The 27,655-nt window shown below is 30.8% G+C and overlaps 1 protein-coding gene across 1 annotated transcript; it reads left to right on the top strand.

Moving 5' to 3' along the window:
• Positions 1–367: 367 nt before the first annotated feature.
• Positions 368–3,647, top strand: LOC122503396 (rac GTPase-activating protein 1-like). Its single transcript, XM_043613909.1, has 6 exons — positions 368–522; positions 1,945–2,064; positions 2,189–2,415; positions 2,576–2,897; positions 3,007–3,069; positions 3,272–3,647. The coding sequence occupies exons 2-6, from the start codon at positions 1,993–1,995 to the stop codon at positions 3,374–3,376; spliced, it is 789 nt and encodes a 262-aa protein (XP_043469844.1). The 5' UTR covers positions 368–522; positions 1,945–1,992; the 3' UTR covers positions 3,377–3,647.
• The last annotated feature ends 24,008 nt before the right edge of the window (positions 3,648–27,655 follow it).

Below are 27,655 nucleotides of genomic sequence, written 5' to 3'. Positions count from 1 at the left end.
AACTTTTCGATCCCTAACTATAATTATTCTTTTTCTTTAATACATAAATTGTAAAATTATTTAAAATTCTGCATTGATGATTTATATTATATGATTATTATTATATTATTATGATTTATATTACACTTTAAAGTAACAATTAATAAACAAATTATTTAATAATAAACATTGACTTTAGCGAAGTTTTTTAATTTGTTATTTCTTTCGATTAATATTCCCGCAGAAGTTTTTTCTAATTTCTGTAGTTTTTTCCTGTTTTGCGACCTATTTTTTAACAAAAATTTTAAAGCAGTAAAACTGTATCAAATAAATTTATCAAATTTCCAAGTCATAATAATTTTTAAGTACTTTTGAACACGACATCACTATACAGCAAAAAGAAATTTAATAACTATAAATGTATGATAAGTTCTTTTTAAATTTTTATGCGTTACACATATGTACAATTTTAAATGCAGCCTGTACTGCAGTTAATATACTTTAATTCGTCTATTGTGCACACATTTATTGAAACTGAATCAGGTAATACACTTTTATCATTTTTTAATTTTTCAAATTGTTTTCTTTTGAAAAGATACTATTTTTGTAAAAAAGCAATGGAGCAGGATAATTAACGATAATTAAACTTACTATGAGAAATATAAATTTAACACTCCTCAAATTAAGTTCTAAACAGAAGAGTGTAAACTTTTTTAAGTTTGACACTCCTCATGGTAAATTTTATTTTTCTTTTTTCTCCGTGTGGTGACGATGGTTGGCCAAACAATACTCATAACAATGTTTACCTAACTTAAAATGCATATGTTGAGCCAACCATACTTTTGAATGGTTGGTCCAAAGACTGACGCCAATGTTGGCACAACTGTAAATGCGTCTGTTGTGCCAACCACAATTTTCAAAGTTTAACTAACTTTGCAATTAACACTTGGACCAACTTCAACAGCCAAAGTTTGGGCAAACTATATAAATGATAACAACTCATCATCCATTAGCAAGGATGGTTGGCCCGATAACTTATCCCAAAGCTTTTCTAACTTTAAATAGATTAAATAACAACAATAAAAATTATCGGGTGTGTCGAACTTCGTGAGACTTTAATATTTTTGGATTGAAATAAATGAGGATAAGGGTTCGGCTGACGACAGTCGACACAAAGGTTGATGAACGAAATCTTCTCACATCAGAATACGATTTTACCTGTAGTTTAAACAAATGAGCCCAGAGTTTAGTCAACCAAAAAGTTTAAGTTATCTAAACAATGTTCCCTACAGTTTTACTAACTGTTGGGCCAACAATGTCCAAAAGTTTATCTAACTAAGAAATTTAAATATTTTCAAGTACGTTTTTTATAGTTTTACCAAATATCGGTCCAACCATGAGTCAAAGTTGACCCAACCAAGAAAAATTGTCACTTAAACTAAGTCTGCCAATCGTTGGGCCAACCATGTTCAACACGTCAACTATGGTCCATAGTTTGGACAACCGAAACTGTAACTGTCTGTTAAACTACGTTCACATGCTAGATATTAACGCTTAACATCCAGATATTTACTTTTATTTACTTTTTAATATCTAGATAGCTGTCCCTATGTTAAAGAATAAAAATATTAAACATTAACATCTAGATATTTACCTTAAATATCCAATTTTCTCTGTGTGATTTGAGGTGTTCTTTAGCATTCCCCAGGTGAAAATGATTCGTACGAATTTCGTTCGGAGTTCGTTAAGAATTCGTCTAGAATTCGTTCAGATTTCGGGTTATATTCCGATATATTGATGAGAAATAAACAATACACACGGAAATACGAACTGAATTCTGTCCGTAAAATTAATGTGGATAATTAAATACAAATCTATATGGTTATACTATCTTAATGTAATTTAATTGGTTGTTCTCATATTTAAAATTAAATTAACGCATTTTGTTTACGTTGATATTTACAGCAATAAAAATACCTCTAGTGGAAATATTATTGTCTGATTTTGACAAATATGTTACGATTGCAACATTCTTTGCTTATATTCTCTTTGGTGATCTACCTGGTAAATGGCCGTACAAAACATGTAAGTTTAATTAAATAAGTATATTTTACAAACCGGAAAGATGAGGGGAATAATTTTCCAAACTACTTTCAAAAACATTTCTTTTTAATTTTACAAATGAGTTAAATAACCCTATGATATTTAGGATAAAGCGGGAAAATCAAGTGAGAATTCATCATTAATACCAAAGACAGTGATAAAATACGTAGAGGAAATTGAACGTCGTGGAATGAAAACTAAAGGTTTGTACAAACTAACTGGCGATGAAGATGAAGTAAGGGGACTGATAAGCGTTGTAGAAAAAGACAAAGCTGCAGATATATCGGATTATAACATTGAAGCAATTACCACGGCGCTCAAAAAATTTTTGAGGTAAATTTAATTCATAGATTTATCATAAATGATAATATTAATTTAAAATAAAAAAAACTCACTTCGAAAACTACCTTAAAAGAGTCTCTCTTTAAATTCTTCTGAAATCTTTTCAAATGAAAATAATTTCTTTTTTACAAAATATTTCTTAAAAATTTAGAAAACATTTTCATGGAGAACTTGTGGATGAAGTAAAGGCAGGTCGATTGGTAAATGCTCTGCTAACGGAAACACAAGAAGACATGGAAAATGAAATGAAAAAAATAATTTCTAAAATTCGTCGAAAAAATCGAGAGACTCTCGCTTATATGATTAGACATTTGCAAAAAGTTTTGAATGGAGGAGGTACTGTAATGAGTGCTTTGGACATTGCTAAGGAACTTTCGCCAGTTTTGATACGTGAATTACCTCCCAGTATAAATATAATGGAACAATTTGTACAAGAAAAAGAGATAAAACATTTTTTTAAGCAGACAACTCAGGTAATTATGATCCGGTTTTCCTTAATTTGAAAATTTTCAATTCAAATGAAATTTTAATTTCACAATTAAATATAATATAATAATAACATGTCTTATCCCCTTTTTGTAGATTGTCAGGAATCTTTTACTTATTTCAACTGATTTTTGGGAGGATTTAATACCTAATTTAACTGTAAGCATAATGTGAAAAATATTCAAATTATAATTGATTAACTTTTAATCGAAGTTGGTGAAACTGACCCTTAATGCAACTCACTTTCGGAATTCTGATTATAATTTTCATCGGAATTCTATTTGAGACCGGAACAAAATCGTAATTCCGTCTAAAATTCGATGGAATGTACATTTATAATAAATTATATTTCTTTTTTTAGAGTGATGAATCCGTTGTCTCGAATTCAGAGGAAGAAGGTGAAGGCGAAGAAAACAAAGAAGCTGAAGAAGGAGAAGCTGAAGTTTCAGAGGAAAAAAATAACTAATATTTGAAATGAAAGTGTCCCTTGAACAATCTCTCAGAATTCCGAAAGTAAATCGCGTCAGAATTCTTACAAGTGTAATTGAAAATTCAAATGAAATCTAAATCTAATCTCCATCATAATTCTGACGGAAAATATTCTTGAAATTCCGAGAGAGAATCTTCAGGGTATAGAGTATAGTGGATACAATATTTTCTATTTAGATAGAAAATAATTGTTAAAAATATCAATGAAATAATTTTGCTTCAATAAATAAGTAATTTATATTTTTAAATTTGAGAATCTTTTCAAACTTAAATTCCTTTATTGTTTACATTGCGCTAAAAAATAAGTCTTAGGTAACATGTATAATGATCGAAACTCCCTTCAAGAATTCTACCCGAGTCGAAATTTAAGCCCTACTTTCACCCTGAATTTTCAGGGTCTATTGAGTGTTAGGAGTAGTAAAGTAGGGTCTAATTCTAATACAATTAGACCCTACTTTGACTCCCAAAATAGGCGGAAATTTGCCAATCTTCCATTTGGAGAAGCAAAGGAGGGTCTACTTCTAAGAAACCTATACCGTACTTTTAAACCTCGTAGACCCTACTTTCATACTCCTAGACCCTACATTCTAAAAGAAAATTTAGAATTATTTTTTAATGCATTACTTGAAACACTGCAAATGCAAAAAGTACTCCAAATTCATAAATACTGATGTGTTTTATAGCGTCTATATACACTTCGTGTATATAAAACACATAAAATTCCACTTTTACTCATCCCAAGTGCTTCAATTGAATCTGAGCAAATCTTCAAATTTTTCTTTTTCTAATTGTAGGGTCTACGAGGTTTAAAAGTACGGTATAGGTTTCTTAGAAGTAGACCCTACTTTGATTCTCCAAATGGAAGATTGGCAAATTTCAGCCTGTTTTGGGAGTCAAAGTAGGGTCTAATTGTATTAGAATTAGACCCTACTTTACGACTGCTAAACCTGAATAGACCCTGAAAATTCAGGGTGAAAGTAGGGCTTAAATTTCGACTCGGGTAAGCTAATATGTAATAACAGTGTATTCATTATAGGTTTCGGTTTGAAATACACGTAGATTAAAAATATTTGTTACAGTAAACTTTGTTAATATTTTGTTATATGAAATTGAAAATGTTTTGTTTGAAGACATTTCTTGAGTATAAAATTTTATTTTTATAATATTTCATAAACGAAATGTATTACATCGTTCGACACTTATTTGCCTCTTGAATAATTCTGATGATCACTTTCATTATAGATTTTGGGTCGTTGACTACAAAGCTGCAAAGAAAAATCCTCTATCACGTCAAATTTTTGAGAAAATTTGTGTTAAGAAGCTTTTTTTGACCAACTTTAAATACGAATAAGTGAAATACAAGACCGAAATATCACCGCGAAGTTTGCACGAAACAAAACTTAAATAGGTCAACTATATTAGGAAGTTGAGAAAAATGAACCTAGACCTAGATACATTGTAGATACCTATTTTTTGTAATTACTTTAAAGTATGACAATTTTGTAAAATAAGGTGACCGTTCTCCAAAAATAGCCTCGAAACTGAATAGATCATCTTCAATACCCTACTGATCCAGGTAAGCATTAATATATATTTGATATTTTATGAGTTTTGTATTTGTATAAAATCACTCCCGTCTTTTGGTACTATCTTGTCTTATTTACTGCTGGTCCTTTCGAGTCTTCTTCGTCTCCTCAAGGACTGTGTGGTAGACTCCGCAGACTCCTCTGCCGGCGCCTTACAATCTCTTCCTATGTGCCCTCATGGAACCAATGATAACTTGTGACATCAGCACTCTCTTCCTAATTAGGCACGACATAAAGCCAACCTTTATACGTCCCATTTTCTGTAGCTATTCCGCCTTCTCTGGGTCAGTGACTAGAACCACAAGTTTCACTTCTCGTAGATTTAGTTAACCTCCTTGCGTTAACATGCAAAAGGCCATGCAAAAGGTGGCAAAGGACCTGAAGCTGAAGAACAAGATTCCTCTTAATCTTGTTCTTTAAACAAATTTTTTCAAAGTTTAAAGAATTTTCTTCTTTACACTGGTGCAGCTCCACCGCCTAAAGATAGGTGGGATGATGGGAGAGCTACAGGAACAACAGTAAATCGAAGTCGACCACCTCCAGAAGTGACTTCAGACCAAGACCACATCCGGCGAAAAATAAATCCATCCAAATCAGAGCAAAATCAGAAGAAAGACGCTTTCCTTTTAGTACCCATGGACGAAAGCAATAAAAAGTATCTTAGATTCTCCTAAAGAGGCCAATTATACCAGTTCAGATCACTGCCATTTATGTTGACAATAGCTCCATTTATTTTTCCAAAATAACAAACCCGGTCGCCAATTGGTTTTAATGAAGAAGGGCATCAAACTAGTCGTATATTTGGACGATTTTTTAATATTTGATCGTATCATCGAAGAATGTTCTGCCAATGTCAATTCTGCTATTGACATTATATCACTCTCAACAGATGGATTGACGGAGGCAGAATAATGCGGAAATCATAGATTCTCGAAGCAGAAAGTAAAATTCGATCTTCCTCCTTCAATTTAAAGATTTTCTCAGATGCGTTCGGTACAAGACAAGCTGGATAGCAACATACGGCGAATTACGAGCTGAAGGTTTATACAATAAAATCATAGCGCGAAATACCAATTAATTTTTTGGAATTGAAGGAAACTTTTTTATCCTTAAAATGCTTCGCGGCCAACAAATTCAACAGGCAAATACCACTTCCCATCAACAATGTATGTAGGCTTTAGCCTACAACAATAAGATGGGAGGTACGAAACACGAACACTTGCTGAATACGTGACCCCTAAGAAAAATCCAGCAGACCAATGTTGATACATTTCGTAAAAACTATTATATAATTACCGCGTTCTTCCCATATAATTCCTGAATATTTGTTTAAAAAGTTTGACGTTTCTTCTGAATAACAGGTCTATAACAATTCCCGACTTTTGCTAATATCCTCAATTTCTTTCATACCTCCTTCGTTTGAGTCAATTGCAGGTCTAATATATTTTGCACAATATTTTCTAAAAGTTGATTTTTGATGTTATATGACGCATTATCAATCAACTTGAGATGACATATTTTTGGCTCTTTCTTTTAACTACAGTGGTGTTAACATTTACCTCAAATTTCAGGTAAATTTCAAAACCTTAGGGTAAATAAAAACAGTCAACAGAAAATTTGAGGTCTTAAAATCAGTAAATAATTGGATTAATGCAAATTGTTTTAGTTAAAATTAGGTTTAAAACAAATAAAACTTTTATTTCAACCAAACAAAATTTATTTTCGACAAATAAAAAATCTCTTTAGCTATGAGTCAAATATTTGTTCTGGGTGTATATAGTTCGTAAGCTTGCTGCAATTAGGGAAATTTCAATTAAATTTTGAGTAAATTTTTAGTAAATTTTTGATGCTGTGTTAGTATGTAAAGAAAACTTTATCACTACATCCACTGTAGAACAGAAGGATTATATATAATAAGTGTCAGTAAAGTGGAAATTCAAGGCTTCAGAAATTCATTTCTGATTTATCGTAATGTCACACTGCTCCGGCAATTACTTCAGTAATAAATTCGCTTATAAAGTAAATTTTCTTTAATCAAGCTTTTTCCTGGTAATTTCAATAATATCATAACCCACATTTTTACTGAATATAAAAAACACTACTAGAACTATGTTGGAAATTTAAAACTAATTTGATAGAAAATAGTTTTGCAATTCGAGTGGAATTTTCCCGAAAATCTTTCCATGCGAAGAGAAACTATGTATAAAGAAATCATTTGTTTTAATATAGAAAATAATTTAATAAAGAAATATTGTAGACGAAGAAAAGACAAGTCAGTTAACAAATGCTTTAAGAATAAAAAATCAAGAAGCTATGGAAAATGAAATGAAAAATGTGATTTCCCAAATTCCTCAAATAAATCAGAAGATTCTCGCTTTTAAGATTTTACATTTGCAAAGGGCAGTTTGAAAGAATTTAAATTTTTTTAAAATTTTACTAGAAAAAGTGGTTTTATGGTTTACTTCTCGTTTAAAAAATTAAAAGAAAAAGAGTATTTTGGGTCAGGTTTTTTTTGTAAAATATAAAAAAGGTAACCTGACAGGTGCTCTTCTCTAAATTTCGCAACATTTTTATAAATAATTATTTTAAAAAAATTGTTTAAACATTCTGAAAAAAGTGAAAAAAGAGTTTCAGAAATTACTGCTCAATTACAATAATTTTTCGAAGAAATTATTTTATTAAAGATCTAAAGTGAAGTAATTTGAGATTACTTAGTTTAGTAGTGGCCACTTGAGAAGATTCTTAATCTGTTCGCTCTCATTTAATTATTCTGACAAATCCGAAGTTAATTTGAAATTTCCTTTTTTTCATTGTTGTCATGCTCGTGGCTATCTTTGATCTTGGTTACAGTAGTTCCGGATCAATTTTAACCGAAGAGATTAATCAAGAAATAGGAGTTTGCAACGAAGAGAGAATATGGATAATGTATTCTTGATCATCAAGTTTTGTGAGGTGAATCTCGTCTCAAAATCATCAGTTACAATTCTCGAGTCGTTATTTGAAAAATTTTAACAAAAGTAATGAGGCATTGTATGTTACCTCGGGACAGCAATACAATTCCTGTATGAAAAAGTTTTATCCCAAGGGCGTGTATAAGAAGTTGAAAATTGGTAAATCCTGTAGGTTTGCAAAAAATGTACCTCGCGGGACTAATTTTTCATTCCCTTCCTTTCGGTCTATTTGGTCAGGTTGTCTGAGCACTCGCTACCACCTTCCTGCCTCCAACGCAGATTATAAATCACACATCACTCGGTTTTGTAATACCCTCGAAAGATCATAAAAACTTAATTACCTTCGTTAATCGATGGCTGCCGAGATGATCTTTACACATTCATTTCACCCTCCAGCTTTTTTTTTTTTGGTTAATTTCTCTATTTTTTTTGTCACACCCCACTTTAAAAGATCTTGAAAAATGTGAATTAATTTCTCTAAAAATTTAATATTTGTTGTCCGTTAAATATTTTTAATTTGAATACAAATTGAAGATCCTAACTTTAATTGTGAATTAATGTTGAAGATAATTAACGATTAAGAACCTAGATTTTTGCGATGAAATGAAGTCAATTTGATATTTTTTATGCCTCGCGAGACTCTGTCAAGGTTTCCACATAGCGCCCTAATTGTTAAACATGAAAGTTGAAATCTGCTATTATAATATATGACTAACGTTAACAAGTTCAACGGTTCCATCATTATTTTTAACGAATAGCCTCGTTTAAAGGCTTCCAGGATGCAATAATAATAAAGGTAATTACGATAAAGAGAATTTTCTCGTTGGTCTTGTATTATTATTATTGTTATTATTATTATAATAGTTAGTGGGTATGTTTATGCAGGGTGATTATCGCAATCGTTAAATGAGAGCAAAGGACTATAACAAAGGTGATGCCAGGCGTTGCTTGAACTCACCTCGGAATTAAAACGAGCATGAATTCCCATAGATAGACATGTATATGAGTAATCGGCGTTTTCCTTTCTGCACCTGCAATGAGAATATCTCCCCCCCTCTCGTACATTGTATATTCAAATCTCAAAAGATTATATGATTATATTAAACATCATATCTATATATAAATCGAAAGAAAAGACGGTAGAACATCTTTTTCATTTTTCGCGATGATAGAGCAACAGACCAAGATTAGTTTGTAAATTAGGTAGAGTAAGTAACGACTCGTTACAATACATACTTCTGAACCTAGTGAGATGCTAAATTATGACTTGAAACTATTATATTGAAACTAACAGACTAAATCGAGGACTCATTTTAAAATTCGTCCTACATGAAATTAAAGACATTTCTCTTCAGTTGTGTAAAGATTAAATTTTTGTCAAATTTAAGCATGAATGTTATGTGAATTCAAAAGGAGATTGGGTAAGTTCTTTGATATGGGTGACTCGCATTATGGTAATATTCTAATCGTTTGAGACGCCTCGACACCTCATTCACTTTTTGTCTTTTTTCTTGCCCCTTTTTGAATACACATATAATAATAGCAAAGGCCGGAGAGTGTGCGCCGGATCATCATTCGAGACAATCTAAAATCTCGATTTCACACATTATTTATTTATATATATATATGTATATGTGTGGTTCGATCGCGCATCAGATCCCGGGGGCTCGTGTTTCGAAGCACACAGGGATCAGTCCTTTCCAGTTTGTTCGATCAGATTTCTCGCCTGATCGCATCTGAATTCGTCCAACACTATATATATATGTATGCTGTATACCTGAGCTTCGTCATAACACCCGGCATATATAGACCCAATTCCACTGTTCATCCTCGTTAACGATTCTCATGTTCAGCGACACGTGAAAACGTGAACGAGTGTCCAGAAATTTATAATCGGACCTCACACCATCCAATTATCAATAGCAGTTGCGAAAGACATTTATCTTTCCTATCCTACATTAACTGAAATTATTCTAATCGTTATTTTACAATTTACCACCAATTTTATAGAATCATTTGACTGACTGTCTTTTCTGCAAAAGCGAGTTTCGTATCTAGTAACTCATTATAATCGTGGGCCCATAAAACAGTTTTATGACATTGAACTAAAATTTGATTTGTTTTGCAGTGAAACCCCAAATTAATTTTTCTGTTCTAAATTAAAATAGTCTTTCAAATAAAGATTGTATAGATATTAGATAAAAAACGAGCTAGTTATTAAAACAAATAGTTTTTTTTATAAAATTAAAAAGATTCTTTTCAAGTGTTTAACTAAATAGCTAATTGCATAAATTTTTTCAAATGTAGATTTTGATAATTTATAAAATATTTATACAAAGCAGTGTAGAAATTATCTGTAAAATAAAGTTCTACATTTTTATCGTATTTATTCCAATTTCCTTGCAACATTGAAAGCTCTCAAAATGAGATTACAGAAACCCCAGAAATCTCAATGAGATTGCAAATCCATCGATTACCCGATTGCTAATCTGTCACGGGAAAAGGAAACATCGTTTCGTATGAATTTAAACTACATCGCGAGACTTGAAATAACGTCGAGCTAGATTAGGATTTACATCAAATATAATGACTTTGCTTTTGATTCTTCATTTAATCCTTGCGAGCAGGTTCATAACGGTTGAAATTCGAAACATTATCTTTTTAAACCAACCAACCGAAAAATTCGATTACTCTTCCAAACAGTCTGTAATCCACTTGACGAAAACTTCAGTTTTCTTTTTTTTCAGTCAAAACCTCTGAATGTCAGGTTATTATTATTAATAAATTACAAATAAGAACAATTTTTTAAAGAAGATCTTTTACTTCCTCATAGATTATGTTTGAATGTAGAAAACGGTTTCACATTATTTTTGAATAATAAATTTTTTATTAACTGTTTTTCATTGTGTTGTGAAAATAATGAGGCGCAAAATTGTTTGCAAAATTGAGAATGGAAGCCTCTTATGAAGTGCCACATGATCATCCTATCGGAAGAGATCCTTTCGACCGCCCACGTTGGAAACTTGATCCTGAGAGAAACCGGGGGTGACGATCTCGAACTCTAATTGACCGTGTTCGTTCTGTGATGATCTTAAAACGCGAAGGATCATAATAATTCAGGACGACGAACCCCGGTATCATAATATATATTTTATTAACACTGATCTTTATCTTGAAAATATCAAATTTTTACAGTGATTCCAATTTTCATAACATATTTCTACTCTAACTGTTGTTTGCCTATGAATTTTTTCATTTTTGTAAATATTCTTTCTAAAGGTGTTTTTTAAAAATTATTTTTATATTTCTTAAATAGTTGTAATAAACTAATAATTTCATCTACATGTAGTTGTAAAATATAAAAATCAGTTAAACCCTTTGAAGTGATACGGTAACAAGAATTTTTTTCCAAATTCAATATACAAATCCACGAAGAAAAGCAATAAGATTGCACAGTTGATGTTGAGGAAATGTTTATTGCAATTTAGCGAGATTGACGCGGCAACGGTAGCTGAAGTCGATAACTCCTCAAATTCCTATAGCAATCATTTGTAAATTACCCGAATGATTGGATCGTTTATGCTGATCCTTTGATCTCATCCCTTTTCCAGCCCTTTACTCACCTCGAGACGGAATTTATCATTGGCCAAATAAGGCGAGGAATAAAATAAAGGCGCCTATATAATCCATTCGTATGGACCATAGCTTCTGCGGTCAGGGACAATCAGCAGTTGAATTACCAATATGATTGCTACTGAAATATTCCTCCGCCGACAAAGCCGTGACCATATTGCTTTACCATCATCAAGATGCATTAGTCGCAAGTATTTATTTTTTTTTGCTTGTGTTTGCATAGTCCATCGATATATATGAGAAAACGATTCAGAAATATTTTCTTTCTCAGGAACGCAATAATATTTCGAATCAATATTGATATACCAATCAAATATTCTATTTCTATTCTATTTCACTTTCTGCAGATAGTGTTGTCTGGGATTCTCAAATTTCAAAGTCAAAATTGATTTATAGTAAATAGAAAACCTTATTTTACGGCAAGGCAAAAAATAAAGATGCATTTTTTGATTTTTTGAAAAAAAGTCATAACTTTCGTTCAGCCTAATGTTTTTCAATCAAATGGATAATACCTGAAAGACGACCAAGTTTCACTTTTATCGGTCAAGCCGTTTTCTCGTGATACGCGAACAAAATTTTGATCCAAAAGTATCAAATACAGGGCTCGAACCAGTGAAAGTATTTAAAAATACAAACTTTAAGGAAAAATTACTGACAAAAATATAACCATAGTGTGAGTTTAGTAAGAGAACATTTTTCTCATAAAAATCAAATAAGATAAAAAATATTCTTCAAATTTTGATGTTCCTTTATGTAAACCTTCTATTTGGTAAAAAATTTAGAAGCTTTTACGTACTGAAATTGAGTTTTTGAATTAAAATCTTGAACTTTTAACAAAATCACATGTATAGTTCTAAATTTAAATCCATATATCTCAATTTCGGTACTGCAAAAGGTTCTAAAATTTTTACCAGGCAGAAATTAAATAAACCAGTAAACCAGGAACGGAAAAAAATATTTACCTGCTACAACTATAAATTTCACTACATTAGCGAAATTTTCACTTTCTCCAATAGTTTTGTTTACTATAAATATTAAATCATTATTATTTTTCCATAGGAATTAAGATTTTCAGAACTTTAAAATTCAAAACTTTTTGAAATTCAACAATTTATAAGAATATTATTAACCCCTTGACTGTGGATGGATCCGCCATTTTGAATTTTAAAAAACTAACACCGGAATCGTAATCAGCGACCCAAAAAACCCCCGAGTAACGAATTTTAAGCGAATCCAATGAATTTTTCAAAATCGTGTCCGCCATATTGGATCCGCCATTTTGAATTTTTAAAAACTATCACCGGAATCGAAATAAGCGACCCCAAAAACCACTTAGTACCTAGTGTCATAAAAATTTATTCACAAGAAGGTCTTACACATTTTGGGACCATTTTGTTATATTTTAGCTACACACTGAAGGGGTTAAAAAACATGTAGGTATCGATCACTTCGAGTTTTAGGGGTCGCTGATTACGAATTTGATGTCAGATTTTCAAAATGGCGGATCCAATATGACGATCAAATTTTTTAATACTTGACGGATTTGTCTAAAAATATTTCCTCGGAAGTTTTTAAAGTTACGAAATTCAAATTTAATGTTAAATTGTAAATTGTAAAATTTGTTCTTTTCAATTTCTAAACCGTACGCTACACTTATGATGAGTCACATATTTTACAAACCATTTTGCATTTTTGAAGTCTGACATGAGATTTTAATTCATTTTTAAAATTTTTATTGTCATATTGACGTTATCAATTTTTAATTGTTTAATTTTGACATCAAATTTGGATTTAGTGCCCCCTCAAATCCCCGAGTAAACATTTTAGACAAATCCGGCAACATTAAAACAATTTGATCGCCATATTGGATTTGTCATTTTAAATTTTGAAGAACGTACATCAAATTCGAATTCAGCGACTCCAAAAATCTCCGAGAAGTAAATTTCGATCGAATCGCATCAATCTTGAAATTTTCCGCCGTATTGGATCCACCATTTTGAATTTTATATATATCTAACATCATATGAGGGGCTGGATCTTAAAACAACACATAAAATTTCTATAGCGGTATTCGTTGACCCCTGACACCTCGAAAAGTAATTTTTTTAAATAAAGTTTTTCCTTATCTTATATATAGGAAATTTCCTTGCGCATCTTTTTTCTTGACATGATTTTTTTTATATTTATACCAGTTTTTGAAAAAAGCAAAAAAAGGACAAAACATGTGTTTTATGTGAAAATATCAGAAACTTTTTTATTGAAAGTTGTAGAGGACAAGTTGCCCTACAATTATTGATATATGAATATTTGCATCTAAGCGTATTATATTGTCTAAAAAAATAATTTATGCAAAATTTAACCTTTCGCCCCAGTCTCCCCTAACTTTGATTTAGAGAGTAATTTCCTAGATTTTTACCGATCTGAAAAAAAGTGAGCGCGTTTACCCCAGTCTCCCTTATATATATATAATAAAAAGTGTACCTAATTTAAAAAAAAATTTCAATTTTAAAAATTTTTCAACAAAAAAAATTTTCAAAATTAAAATTCTGTAAAATATCAAATTGAAGCCTTTTGAGGTTTATCTCTTTATGAAAATTTTAATCGCAACTCATATAAAATTCAATTCATTTTGAAATGTTTAAGAAAAATTATTCATTAAGTAACTTAAAAGTAATAATTTCATGATAGTTGTTTAAGAATTAAGTTATTTAAAAAGAAATTGTAAATAATTGAAGGTTTTGAATTAGAATTCGTGGTAATTTTATAGTTTATGGGTCAAAAAAAGACACAAAACTTTAAGAAAATTTACGGACCTACTGTTCAAGCTCTGCAAATAAGGATTTTACAGATTCATTTAATTATTTTTTAACCCCTACGCATCGACGCATTTATGCGCCAAATTTTTCCGTGTCCTGAGTGGTATTGTCATTTTTCAAAAATTCTAAATGGCGCATCCAATATGGCGGTCGCTTTTTTAAAAAAAATTCATCGGATTCGGTTGAAACTCATTACTCGGGGGTTTTCGGGGTCGCTGAATACGAATTTGATTATTGTCTGACATCTTGGATCCGCAATTTTTAATGGTAAAAATGTAACCTCATATTCTTAATCAAAAATCCCAAAAAACCCTAGATATCAAGTTTCATAAAAAATTTAACAATTTTTTAAACATTTGTCCGCCCTATTGGATACGATATTTTGAATTTTGATAATCTGGCTTTAAACTCGTAATCTAAGACTAATCTAATCAGCAACTCTAAAAACCCCTAGATATCATGTTTCATAAAAAATCTAACAATCTTCTAAAAAATTTGTCCGACATATTGGATCCGCCATTTTGAATTTTTAAAATCTTGCTTCAGTATATTAATCAGCGATTTTGAAAACCCCTAAATGTCAAAGTTCATGAAAATTCACTAAACTTCAAGCAAAATTTCTAAAAAATCACCAATTTTTAAAAAATTTAACCGTCATATTGGATCCACTTTTTTGAATTTTTAAAATTTGACTTTAGATTCGAAATCAACGACCCCAAAAACACCTAGGTACGAATTCTTAGGAAAAAAATTTATCTGTATATTTTGGGCACTTTTTATCGAATTGCTTATGTCAACGAAGGGGTTAATTTTTCTGGTTTCCATCTTGAATTTTTAAATTTTCATAAAAGGTTCAGATTCAGTGACTCTAAAAACTCCTGAGTGAGCATTTTCATCCAGATTTGTAAAGTTTTAAAGTTTGGAGCCACCATTTTGAAGTTTTTAATTTTGACCAAAGTTTTCCCAGCAAACACGTTATATAAGTATTCTATAACAGTGAGGTCACAGTGTTATAGAACAGTTGTTCCTAACTAGTTATAGATCTGTGATATTACCTGATTGTAACAGAGTTCTAGAATATAGTTACAAGTTAGTTACAGAATATTTCTGTATTATGCTTATGTCACAGTTCTATCACAATGTGATGTAAGAGTTACATAACTTTAATGTCACACATTTTCTGTAACGGTTGTTCCAACCTTGTCCTATAACTGTGTAGGAACATTGTTATGTAACTGGTCTAATCATCTGTTGCAATGCAGTTCTGTAATATAGTTGCAATTACAATTAAGAACATTTCTGTAACAGCCCAGTGTGCAAAGTTACAGAATAATTCTATAACTATTCCAGAACAAAAAGAACAAGTTCTGTAACTGGTGAGAAACAGGCAGGTCAAAATGGCGTCCCCCTGGAGGCACAAAATAGGAACCAAAGTCTGTAACAATTCTAGAACAAAACTAGAACATTGTTTTAGAACAAATATATAACAATTCTATAACAAAAACGATTTATCATAAATAATACCCAAGCAGAAATTTAATAGTTGCATAGAACAAATAAATGTTTGAGTATGAATAAAAATATGAATAATTAATAGAATATCTTTTTTTGCAATAAGTTTTTAAAAAAAAATTTTCTTATTTTCTTTAATAATTTAAACAGAATATCTTATTTATTCAAATTAATGACTAAATTATTATTATCATTGTTAATAATTATTTAAACTTATACTTTATGTAACAATATTCAGAATTATACACAGAACACTTAAAATTAAGAATGAAAAATTTCGCACGCACGGGGGATCGAAACCTAGACCTACACGGAAAGAAAAAGTCCGTCAACCATTAATGGATTAGTATATTACTTTGAGACGGGACACTTTTTCCGTTGATGGTTACTTAACTTTACTTAACGATTGAAAACGAGTCATGGATTGATTAGAATGCCAGTATGTGACCAATTGTTTTAGATTTAATGCTGAATTGTTATCAATGGCTGTTTGAATGTTTACGAATCATTAGTGAAAGTTTGTGAAACGTTAGTTGACTCGTATTCTAAATCGGCGCTCTTCACTAGCGCATTGTTGCGCAGTGTACCGATGCGCATTTCTTCCGGTTTCTCTATAGTCCATGTGTTTTTGCTGTCTGCTATACATATCCCTAAATACTATTATGTGTAATGTGAATATTTAACTTAACTAACAATTTGCAGTTGAATTGCGTCTAGAAATTGACCTCGATGAAAATATATTTTCTTTTATATTTCTCGCTAATTAAAAAGTAGTTATTAGTGCAAAATCATTTCTCACAAGTTGTGAAAAATTTTGTTATTTGGTATATAAGAACAGTTTGCTTCTAAACTTAAAGTGTTATAAGTGTGCGTTTCTACGTGTAGTTATTATAAGTGCGAAAATGAGTTGGTCTTAAGCGTCTAAGAGTGTAAATAAAATATCGGAACTGTGCAACGAAAAAAATGTGTTCATTCTGTACCAAATAGTGTCTAAAATTAGGGATAATTCTGAAAGAAGTTGAATTTTTTGAATGCTTTTGATAGTCATAGAAAATTTAATAGACAGTTTTCTAAATTTTAGTGAACGAGTTTTATATATTGATGACAGTTTTCTAAATTTTAGCAAGCAACTCGTCACTGATTGTGACTCAAAGTATGTTATCCATTCAATGATTTTGTGTCCCGTCTCAAAGTAATATACTAGTCTATTAATGATTGACGGACTTTTTCTTTCCGTGTAGAGAACACAAGCCGAATACACATACCGCATAGCCACGCAAGCTTTGAAGTGATTTTACTTCAACTTCCTTTTGAATTGTGGGACCGTTATGTGCAGTGCTAAAATTATAAATTGAAATGTAACATACTTAATAAAAAATAACTATATATGGGGCATTCCAGGCCAAATCGGAAATTATTTTGCTTTTGCATCTTAAATTTTTTTAAAACATTTTCTTTCTTTTAGTACTCTTTGAAATGAGCTACCTTGATTTTTTTCAAATTTTTTCATAAAGCGGTTCAGGAGATACAGATTTATGAAAATTGACGTTTTTTACGTAAATTTTTTTTAAATGCTTATAACTCGGTCAAAAATTGATCAAATTGGACGTTTTTATAATGAAAAGTTTTGTTTTCACACGTAGTTTTTAATAAAAATATTTTTGAGATGCAAAAGCAAAATAATTTCCGACTTGGCCTGGAATGACCCATATATATATATATATATATATATATATATATATATATATATATATATATATATATATATATATATATATATATATATATATATATATATATATATATTACAAAAAGATATCGCCGCCGCTGCTGTTTCAAGATTTTTCGACCTACAGGTCAAGAGTTGACCTGTAGTTTTCCCCTCCAAATTTAGGTCAATTTTAAGGGGAGCTTTGACCTACACATCAAAATTTGACAAAGAATTCCCGCTACCCTCAAAATTTAGGTCAATTTTGAGGACAGTTGTGACGTAGACGTCAAAATTTGAAAAAAAATATCCGCTACCCTCCAAATTTAGGTCAATTTTGAGGACAGTTGTGACCTACGCATCAAAATTTGACAAAGAATTCCCGCTACCCTCAAAATTTAGGTCAATTTTGAAGGCAGTTTTGACCTAGACGTCAAAATTTGACAAAAAATATCCGCTACCCTCAAAATTTAGGTCAATTTTGAGGGCAGTTGTGACCTACGCATCAAAATTTGACAAAGAATTCCCGCTACCCTCAAAATTTAGGTCAATTTTGAGGGCAGTTTTGACCTAGACGTCAACATTTGACAAACAATTTCCGCTACCCTCAAAATTTAGGTCAATTTTGAGGGCAGTTTTGACCTACGCATCAAAATTTGACAAAGAAATCCCGCTAAAATTTAGGTCAAGTTTGAGGGCAGTTTTGACCTAGAGGTCAAAATTTGTCAAACAATTTCCGCGCGCAGACTTAATGATGAGGTAAAGTTTGCCATCTGACCTAACAATGTAAAGTAATTTTAAAATTGTGTTTGCTCTTACACCTATCATTTTGACCTAATTTTGACGTTTTATTTTTACTCTGTTATTTAGTTACGTCATAATCTATGTGTAATTTGACTTTTATTTAACTACAACTTAAAAAGGGACAATAAAGGACAACAAACGTATCTATGATACGTCAAAATCTATTTAAAATTTAACGTCTTTTTAACCTATAGGTTAAAATGGGTCAAAATATATGTCAAAGTTTAATTTAATTTTTGACATATAGATAAAAAAGGTCCAAAACGATTGTTACATTGCGTCAAAATCTATGTGTATGTTGTCATATATGTATTGTATGCAATTTATTAAGATGCATTCATATTAAGAAAAAATTACTTTAAATTTATAAAAATTAAAATAAATATAAAAATAGAGATAGGGGGTATATATATATATATAAATTTTTTTATTACAAATAATAATATATAATTATGCTACAAATACTAACAAATTTTAATTAATTAGTTAATAATAATAATTTATTATGGTATTTTTATGATATACCTATTAATTAATAATTGATAATAAATTAATTAAATATTTGATGTTATTGTTGGTGAATAATGTTTTTAAAAATCTTGAAAATTTATGCAAGCTGACAGTGAAAAATTATTTAATTTTTGACGAATCATCGATACGAGTCTAAGTATCTAAATTCAAAAGATTTTTTGTAATTCATGGAAAAACGCGGCTGCACTCTACACGGAAAGAAAGTTATTATATTACACACTAAAAAAAAAGTTTTACTTTCAGCCTCTTTTTGAGGCTGAATTTAAGGTGTAAACGGAGTCAGCCCCGTTAAACAAGGACAGACTTATGTGAAACACATGGGCTGAATTTAAGGTGTAAACGGAGTCAGACTTTTTTTTTCCTGTGTAGTTATTATATTAGAAGTATTAAACTTTCATAAAAATTATACTTTATTTAGTAAAGTTATATCAAATATCGAAAACTTTTAACAAATTTTAATATAACGTTACTAAATTTTATATATAGGTAGGTACGTTTTGTTAAAGTTTCACAGTAAAAAGAAAGTCTTATTTTAAAGCAGGAAAGCAGCCTTAAATTAAGATACAACATTTTTGTATCCTTTAACAAGGATACTTATAGCAGACAGTGCTGAATTTAAGACCGATCTTAAATTAAGATTTACTGTGTTAGTTTTTTTGATAGCAAAATTTTCCTTTGTCGCATTTTGTCCTACATTTGTAAAATACTTTTATAAAATTTAATAATAACATCTTTCCGTGTAGTGAAAATAAACACGAGTTTATAGTGAAAGAACAGTTATATTAAATTTTTGTAACAGTGTTCTAGAACACTGTAGGAACAATGTTACTACAAAATTCTATAACTAATTTAGAACAAATGTTACATGTCTGTTATAGAACAGATACAGAACAACTTTTCCAGAACAAATTTAGAACAAAGCTCTAGAACTGTTCTATAATAAAATTGTAACACTTATTCTAGAACACTGTTCTTTTTTTGGTCTAGAACAGTTATAGTACGTGCACACTGGGAACGTTACGTGTCAATTCTATAATGCCAAAGTCATAAATAACTAAAACTAACAACTGTCGTTCTAATCTAGTTCTGGAAATATGTCCGAACAATGTGGTGTAGTTCATATAATTTTTAATATAATATAATTCATAATACTTTATAAAAAATACCTATATAGTAATTATTGACAACAAATTGCTTTCTTATTTCTTTTATAATACTATTAGTAGCATTTTTTACTCTATCTTTAAATTTTCTTCAGTTTTATTATTCTTCTGGTGACTATTTAAACAATATTACACGGAGAAAACTGGAGTATTCAACTAACTATCTGGAGGGACAAACAGACTATATTTGAGGTTAAGTTTTTCGTAACAATCTCGGAGGGATAAATAGACACTCCGATGATTAATTTGACAAACTCGGAGGGAAAACTTAACTATCCACAGAATCAGGCTTAACACTCAAAACATAACCCTCTAAGTTTGACTATCCAGTTTTCTCAGTGTATTATGTATAAAAGTCTCATAAATGTTTTAATGGTGCATGTAATGTAATCGAGGGGGTATTTACTTGTGAATTATTAACGTGTACGCTCCTCCCGTATGAGTCACGCAATAGAGTGTAATAGAGCATTATTACGTCAGTGTAGTACCACATATTATAGAGGTAATAATCAGTAATACCCTGTAATAGTTCTGTACACGGAGAAAAATTTATTTGTACTGATTACAATAGTCTATATATTACTGCTCGGATATGTGACCACTTTTTGTTATGATTACTATAGCTGTTGTAAGGAGTACAAACATAAAGGTATCCCTTACAACAGCTATATAGTAATCGTTCCTACTAAATTCTTAACATATTACATAGTCTTCGTAATCATTCCAAAAAGTGGTCACATATCCGAGCTGTAATGTAGACTATTGTAATCATTAAAAATAATTTTTCTCTGTGTAATACCCTATAATACTAGATAATACGCGTAATAGCAGGAAAATTTATTATTTTGTAAAATCTATTTATATTTAAATGAAAAGTTATAGAATATAAATTTGTTCTAAAAATTTAGAAATTTCATTAATTAAGCTTAAATTTATTGCTTTAATCTTTCATTTAAAAATTAATTTTTAAGCCTTTCCTTATACTTGTTACTTTGAAAATTTACATTTTTCAATTAACATTATTAAATATAATGTATATTATACATAACATAATTATACTATTGTTGCAAACACAGTATCCTTTTTCAAGTTACAAAGTACATTTTCATAGTTTTTTCGTTATATATGTAAATTCTAAACTTCCTTTCATGAGCCTCCGTGGCGCAGTTGGTAGAGCGTTTGATTTCTAATCCACTCCTAGCTGCGTCTTGCGTTCGAGACCTCGTGATTGTAAATATTTAAATAAATAGCAAAACAAATTTTCTTCGACATGTATAAACATTCTGGGTATGTATGACATGCGAGAACAGCGTGGAATATTTTTTTAATTTTAATTTAAATATTTTTTAATGACAGATATGAGTAACATATATTTGTAACTGTTCTAGAACTGTGACAAGTATCTTTGTCACCATGTTACAGATCTGTTACTTAACTGTGACATCCCCCTGACTACGACATTTTGCGTATCCAGTGAGTCCCCTGTGAGTCACCAGTTACAGAACATGTTCTTCAATTATTTGTCACAGTTCTGTAACAGATCTGTAACAGTGTTTGCTGGAATAGCCATTGACATTTTTATTATCTCTCCCTATTATATAAAAACATTTCGCCGCCGCCGCAGAGTCAGGATTTCTAAGGGCCCCTCATAGTAGGGGGAATAGTCAAGGTTGGACCACTGTTAAGGTAGGCCCATCGTCAGAATCAAGTTACATTTGACCTAAATTAATGTCAATTTTAAGGGCAGTTTTAACCGACAGGTCAAAAATTGACAATCTAATCCCTCTGCCCTCAAAATTTAGGTCAGTTTTAAGGGCAGATTTAACTTACAGGTCAAAAATTGACAAACTAACCACTATGCCCTCAAAATGTTAGTCAATTTTAAGGGTAGTTTTGACTTGAAAGTCAAATATTGTCAAACTAACCACTATGCCCTCAAAATTTAAGTCAACTTCAAGGGTACTTTTGACTTAAAAGTCAAAAATTGACAAACTTATCGCTCTTCCCTCAAAATTTAGGTCAAATTTAAGGGCAGTTTTAACCTACAGGTAAAAAATTAACAAACAATTCCCTCTGCTCTCAAAATTTAGGTCATTTTTAAGGGCAGATTTAACCTACAGGTCAAAAATTGACAAACTAATCCCTCTGATTTGAAGGGAAGTTTTGACCTAAACGGAAAAAATTGACTAACAATTCCCTCTGCCCTCAAAATTTAGGTCAATTTTAGGGGCAGTTTTCATGTACACCGCAAAAATTGTCGAGAAAACTTGTTTTGACCTGACCTTCCCTCAAAATTTAGGTCAAATTTGAAATATTTTTTAACCTACACATCAAAAAAGCAAATTAATTAGTATTCATCAAGAGGTCGTTCCCTGATATTAAAATTTTACCAAATTTTCGACCTATAGGTTAAAAGAAGTTTGACCTAAATTTTAATATTAAGTTTCAATCAATAAAAGGTGTTATAAACTGACATGTATTTTTAAAAATTCTATTAAAATTAATTTTCGTTCAGAGGGTAAACATAACCTCAAACTTAGTTCAAAAGTTATAGGTAAGAGAGTGAACATAAAACGTCAAAATTAGGTCAAAATAATAGGTGGGAAAGCAAACATAATTTTAAAATTAAAAAGAGTCAAAATATAAGTCAAAATTTAATCTAATTTTTGACATATAGGTTAAAAAAAGGTCCATAACGATTGTTACATTACTTCAAAATCTATGTCTATTTTGTCATATATTTATTGTAATTTATTATGATGCATTCACATTAAGAAAACATTATTTGAAATTTATAAAAATTAAAATAAATTTAAAAAATACAGATAGGGGGTTGGCGCGCAGGGGGGCGAAACCCCCCTAGAATATATTAAAGTCTTTTTTTTTCTGTAGCGGTCATAAACATAGGCGTAACAAATCTTTTTGTCTCTGTAAAAGTCAAACATAGCGTATAAATAATAAGTTTAATGAATTTGATTAATATAATTTAATAAATGTAAATCTCTATAGGAACTGACAAAAAAGGTATCACGTTATGTCTCACTTTCCTCTATTGAAATTAAGGTATTTGTCGCGCGACTGGTCACTCTCAAAAGTTTGTATCCGTTGACTGTACTTATGAAACGATTATGAATGCGAGTTTCCGAAAAACTTTTGCGGACGTACAGTTTGACACACAGATGTTCTCAATGTATATTGATAACCTCTCGCATGAAAAACGATCGTGGCAACGTCGCAAGTTTGGCGTATGGCCGTCTTTAAAATTTCGCGCCAAAAGTAGCAGACAAGCTGTAGTATTTAACAAGCGCTATTGCCACGTTTACGAATTCACCTGTCATTTACAGTAAATGTTAAAATAATTTTTCAAGTTTGATGTTAAATATCTTTTAAACGAGACGGTGAAAAATTTTCATTTTTTTTTATAAAAGTTCATTTTGGTTCTATAAATAAAACTTTAGTTTTTCTAAAAAATCTGTCGATTAGTATAAGTGCAAAAATTAAAAATCTGTGGTTTTCATTTGGTTTTCCTATACCGTACATGTTAAAAATCGAAACTTTGATTTCATTTTTTGAGACTTACAGACGGTCAATTTTATTTTAATAGGCCTTATTTTGTAGATAAATATCCAAAGAATAATTATGTGAAATTTAAAAAAATTCTGTCGAAAACGAATTTACGCGACAAATACCTTAAGTTGATTTAAATTAAGAAAGTACCCATTTAGGGGAGATAAAATTATAAAAAATATGCGAGTAGTTTCCTATGCATTTCTTTTTTAGAAAAATTTAAAAATAAAAAAATGAAGATCTTTTTTTTGAATTTAAATTTGTTGAAATTTGATTGAAGAGTCGTTAAATATTTAAAATGTTTAATATTACAAATTAGGGAGCATTGTGTAATTTACAATTTTCCATCTATCATTTCCTTGAAAAAACTGCAAGTATATACATAGCGTGTTAAAAATAATAAATTCTAATGGTAATGAGAAGTAGTTAAAGTCCGCTCGACTAAAACAAACTGCTAAGTAAAGCGATAGCGTCTTAACTCTTGAAAAGCGTTTAAGCGAACGCGAAAATACTTATTTTAACAAACGCGAGTTTGCGTTTTAGTTTCTTAAAAGAAGGAGAGGAAAAACTGGGTGGTTTATGTTTATATATACGGCGGTAGTTGAATGCAGCAATCAGAGGCAATTATAAATTTTATTATTTCACCAGCTCGTGCTGGTGTAAACGACGCAGCTGCAATGTACGTGCGGTTCACAAATATTATAACATATATACATGGCTACATGCACGTCCCTTTTGGTATCGCACACAAGATTATACAATGGAGCTGAGCCCCCCCATTAATGACTCGGCAGAGCCGCCAAAGCAACGATTCGTGCCATTTTATTTTACTTCCGCGGGCATGGCACCCTATAGCTCTCACTCTCTCTATTAATTGCCGTCATTCCATGCCAACTTTGCCACAAATCCATCTCGATCTCCCGGTGCCACGATCCACGGGGTACTCTTTCCTGTTAATTTCACTTTATTTTCGAGTGTCTTTTTCTTTTTTGCAGGAGGTGAAAAATTTCCTTCAATTTTCGAGGGGGAATTACTTGTTAGGAACGGTTTACAGCACTTGATGATACCGCTTTCTGAGCAAGGCAATCCGAGTTGACGGATTATATTAGATTCGTATTCGTAGTGGATTTCTACTATATCGAAACATAACAAACACTTTCCAGGACAAAGTGATTTATCACCGAAAGATGAAATCAGGCTTCGCACTCATCTACTAAAACATACTATTTAATACTTTTTTTACGTCATATGCTACTATTAGGGTACTTTTTTTAGATTTCAGCCACTAAAAGCTAATATTTCTGTTTTTTTCTTTTTGAGAATTTCCACTACTTTAACCTCCCTACGGTTTTTCCCGAGTTAAATCGGGGTAAATTGACAGTACCAAAACGGTTAACCCCGGGGTAACCAAATATTTTATAACTCGTCAACAATACATCGGAATTACATGATCTAAAGTGGAAATTAAAGCTAATGATATAAAAGGCATTTCACGTCAGAAATATCACGATTTGCAAAGGTTCTGCCGATTTTCGCAAAATTTCGTCGGATTATAGTTCTATATAAGAGACTTCTTTCCCCCAAACTTAAAAAAAAATTCAAAATTGTTGAAGATACGCCATTTTGAATTTTAATATTAATTTTATAAAATTTTGAATATCTCGGAATATTGTTTATGGGTTTTTATGAAATTTACACATTTTTTAGGTAAAAGTATGTACTTTTAAATGAAAATAAAGTTATTAAAAAAATTTTTATAAATAATTTTTATAAATAATTTTTTGTTTATTTACTCCTCTCTGAGAAAAATGTTATTAACATATTTGGATTCCTTATGAATTCATCATTAATTTCTTAATTTTTCTTAGAGAAAAGTAGATAAACAAAAAATTGTTTACAAAAATTTTTAAAAATTTTTTAATTTTAAAATTAATTTTTTTTTAATAACATTATTTTCATTTTAAAGTACATACTTTTACTTAAAAAATGTGTAAATTTCATAAAAATCCATAAACATAATATTCCGAGATATTCAAAATTTTATAAAATTAATATTAAAATTCAAAATGGCGTATCTTCAACAATTTTAATTTTTTTTTGAAAAATTTGGGGGAAAAAGAAAGAAGTCTCTTATATAGAACTATAATCCCACGAAGTTTTGCGAAAATCGGCAGACCCTTTGCAAATCGTGATATTTCTGACGTGAAATGCCTCATAAGCTTTTCAAAAATATTTGTTAACAATCATAAAAAAAATTCTTATCAAAGTTACATAACTTTAAATGTTAGTTATTAAACAAGCAAGTTTTTCAATAAATGCATAATGTGCATTTAATCTAAAAGTTTATGAAAATCATTACTCGGTGGTTTTCGGGGTCGATGATTTATGAATCTGGCATCAGATTTTCAAAATTCAAAATGTCGGATCCAATATGGAGGATATTCAAAAAAATTTCTTTGATTAAAAATAAAAAATTTATGAAAAAGGTCCGCCATATTGGAACCGCCGTATTAAATTTTCAAAAAAGGACACCGTATTCGTAATCAGCGACCCGAAAAACTATATAAAGCATGTTCAGATATAAAATTTTCTATGCAGGGTAAACTGAACCATTATGGTACCGATTATTGAAATTTAATTAAATTCGCTAATACTAGAAATCAAAAAAATTATTCTCAAAAATTATAATTAAATTCTTTAAAACGATTCAATTATTTTCAAAAAATATTTGAAATTCAATTATTTTCAATATCTAGCATTTTCATAAAATTTCACAAAAGAATTCAATTGCTTAACAAACAAAAATTGATAAAATTCATCCAAAATTAAATTATTTTCATAAAAATAAAATTTTTGATGTAATTTAATTATTTTTAATACAATTTTAATTGAATTACAGGGAAAATTACATTATTTTTAAATTCTCCGTAAGAATTCAATTATATCAATAAATGTGACCTGGTCTATAAAAAGAGACCTTACGTGTCAAAAAAATCATTTTTCACTTTTTAGTTGATTCGGATACAGCCCAGGTGCGATTTTTTGGTCGGCCCATAGTTGGGCCAACTTTTACAAAGTCGGTCCAACTTCTCGTGCCAGAGGTTGGGCCAACCATACAGATGATAACGGTGGCCGTCTAATGGCGACGATGGTTGGCCCGACAACTCATAAGGAAGTTGGCCCAACTTACAATGCATATGTTGTGCCAACTATACATTTCAATGGTTGGTCCAAAGACTGACGCCAAAGTTGGCACAACTTTAGATGCGTAAGTTGGGCCAACCACAATTTTCAAAGTTTGGCCAACTTCAACAGCCAAAGGTAAAAAATTATTAAAAAACTAAATTATTTAAACAATTAACAGGTTATTATTAGCGGGAACATCAGATATAACTTTTACCTATTATTATTAAACACAATCTCATACATACATTTTCGAAAATATCTAACGCTCGCTGGGATCGAACCCCTAACCTAACGCACCGAAGACTTATACACTGACCACTACGCTACGCTCACATGGGAGTGCATAACGCAAAAGGTATATTAAAGCTGCAACAGTCGGGCCAACCGTGGCCCAGAGTTCGGCCAACCAAGAAAAATCAAGTCAATTAAACTGCGTTTCACAAAGTTTTTCCCACCGTCGGGCCAACCGTGGCCCAGAGTTTGGCCGACCAAAATAATGTAAGTCAATTAAACTGCGTTTCACATAGTTTTGCCAACCGTCGGGCCAACCGTGGCCCAGAGTTCGGCCAACCAAAAAAAATCAAGTCAATTAAACTGCGTTTCACAGAGTTTTGCCAACCGTTGGGCCAACCGTGGCCCAGAGTTCGGCCGACCAAAATAATGTAAGTCAATTAAACTGCGTTTCACATAGTTTTGCCAACCGTCGGGCCAACCGTGGCCCAGAGTTTGGCTGACCAAGAAAGTTTAAGTCATTTAAACTTCATTTGACAAAGTTTTGCCAACCGTTGGGCCAACCGTG

The sequence above is a fragment of the Leptopilina heterotoma genome, unplaced genomic scaffold (assembly GCF_015476425.1).
Source record: "Leptopilina heterotoma isolate Lh14 unplaced genomic scaffold, ASM1547642v1 Lhet_26, whole genome shotgun sequence".
NCBI lineage: Eukaryota > Metazoa > Arthropoda > Insecta > Hymenoptera > Figitidae > Leptopilina > Leptopilina heterotoma.
Note: the sequence above shows the minus strand (reverse complement) of the source record. Positions and strands in the feature narration are given on the sequence as shown.

Excerpts from the sequence above, each read along its gene's own strand:
- LOC122503396 (XM_043613909.1), top strand. The coding sequence starts at position 1,993 with ATGTTACGATTGCAACATTCTTTGCTTATATTCTCTTTGGTGATCTAC. Across the intron at positions 2,065-2,188 it reads TAAATGGCCGTACAAAACAT|GATAAAGCGGGAAAATCAAG; the intron begins GTAAGTTTAATT and ends TATGATATTTAG. Across the intron at positions 2,416-2,575 it reads GCGCTCAAAAAATTTTTGAG|AAAACATTTTCATGGAGAAC; the intron begins GTAAATTTAATT and ends TTAAAAATTTAG.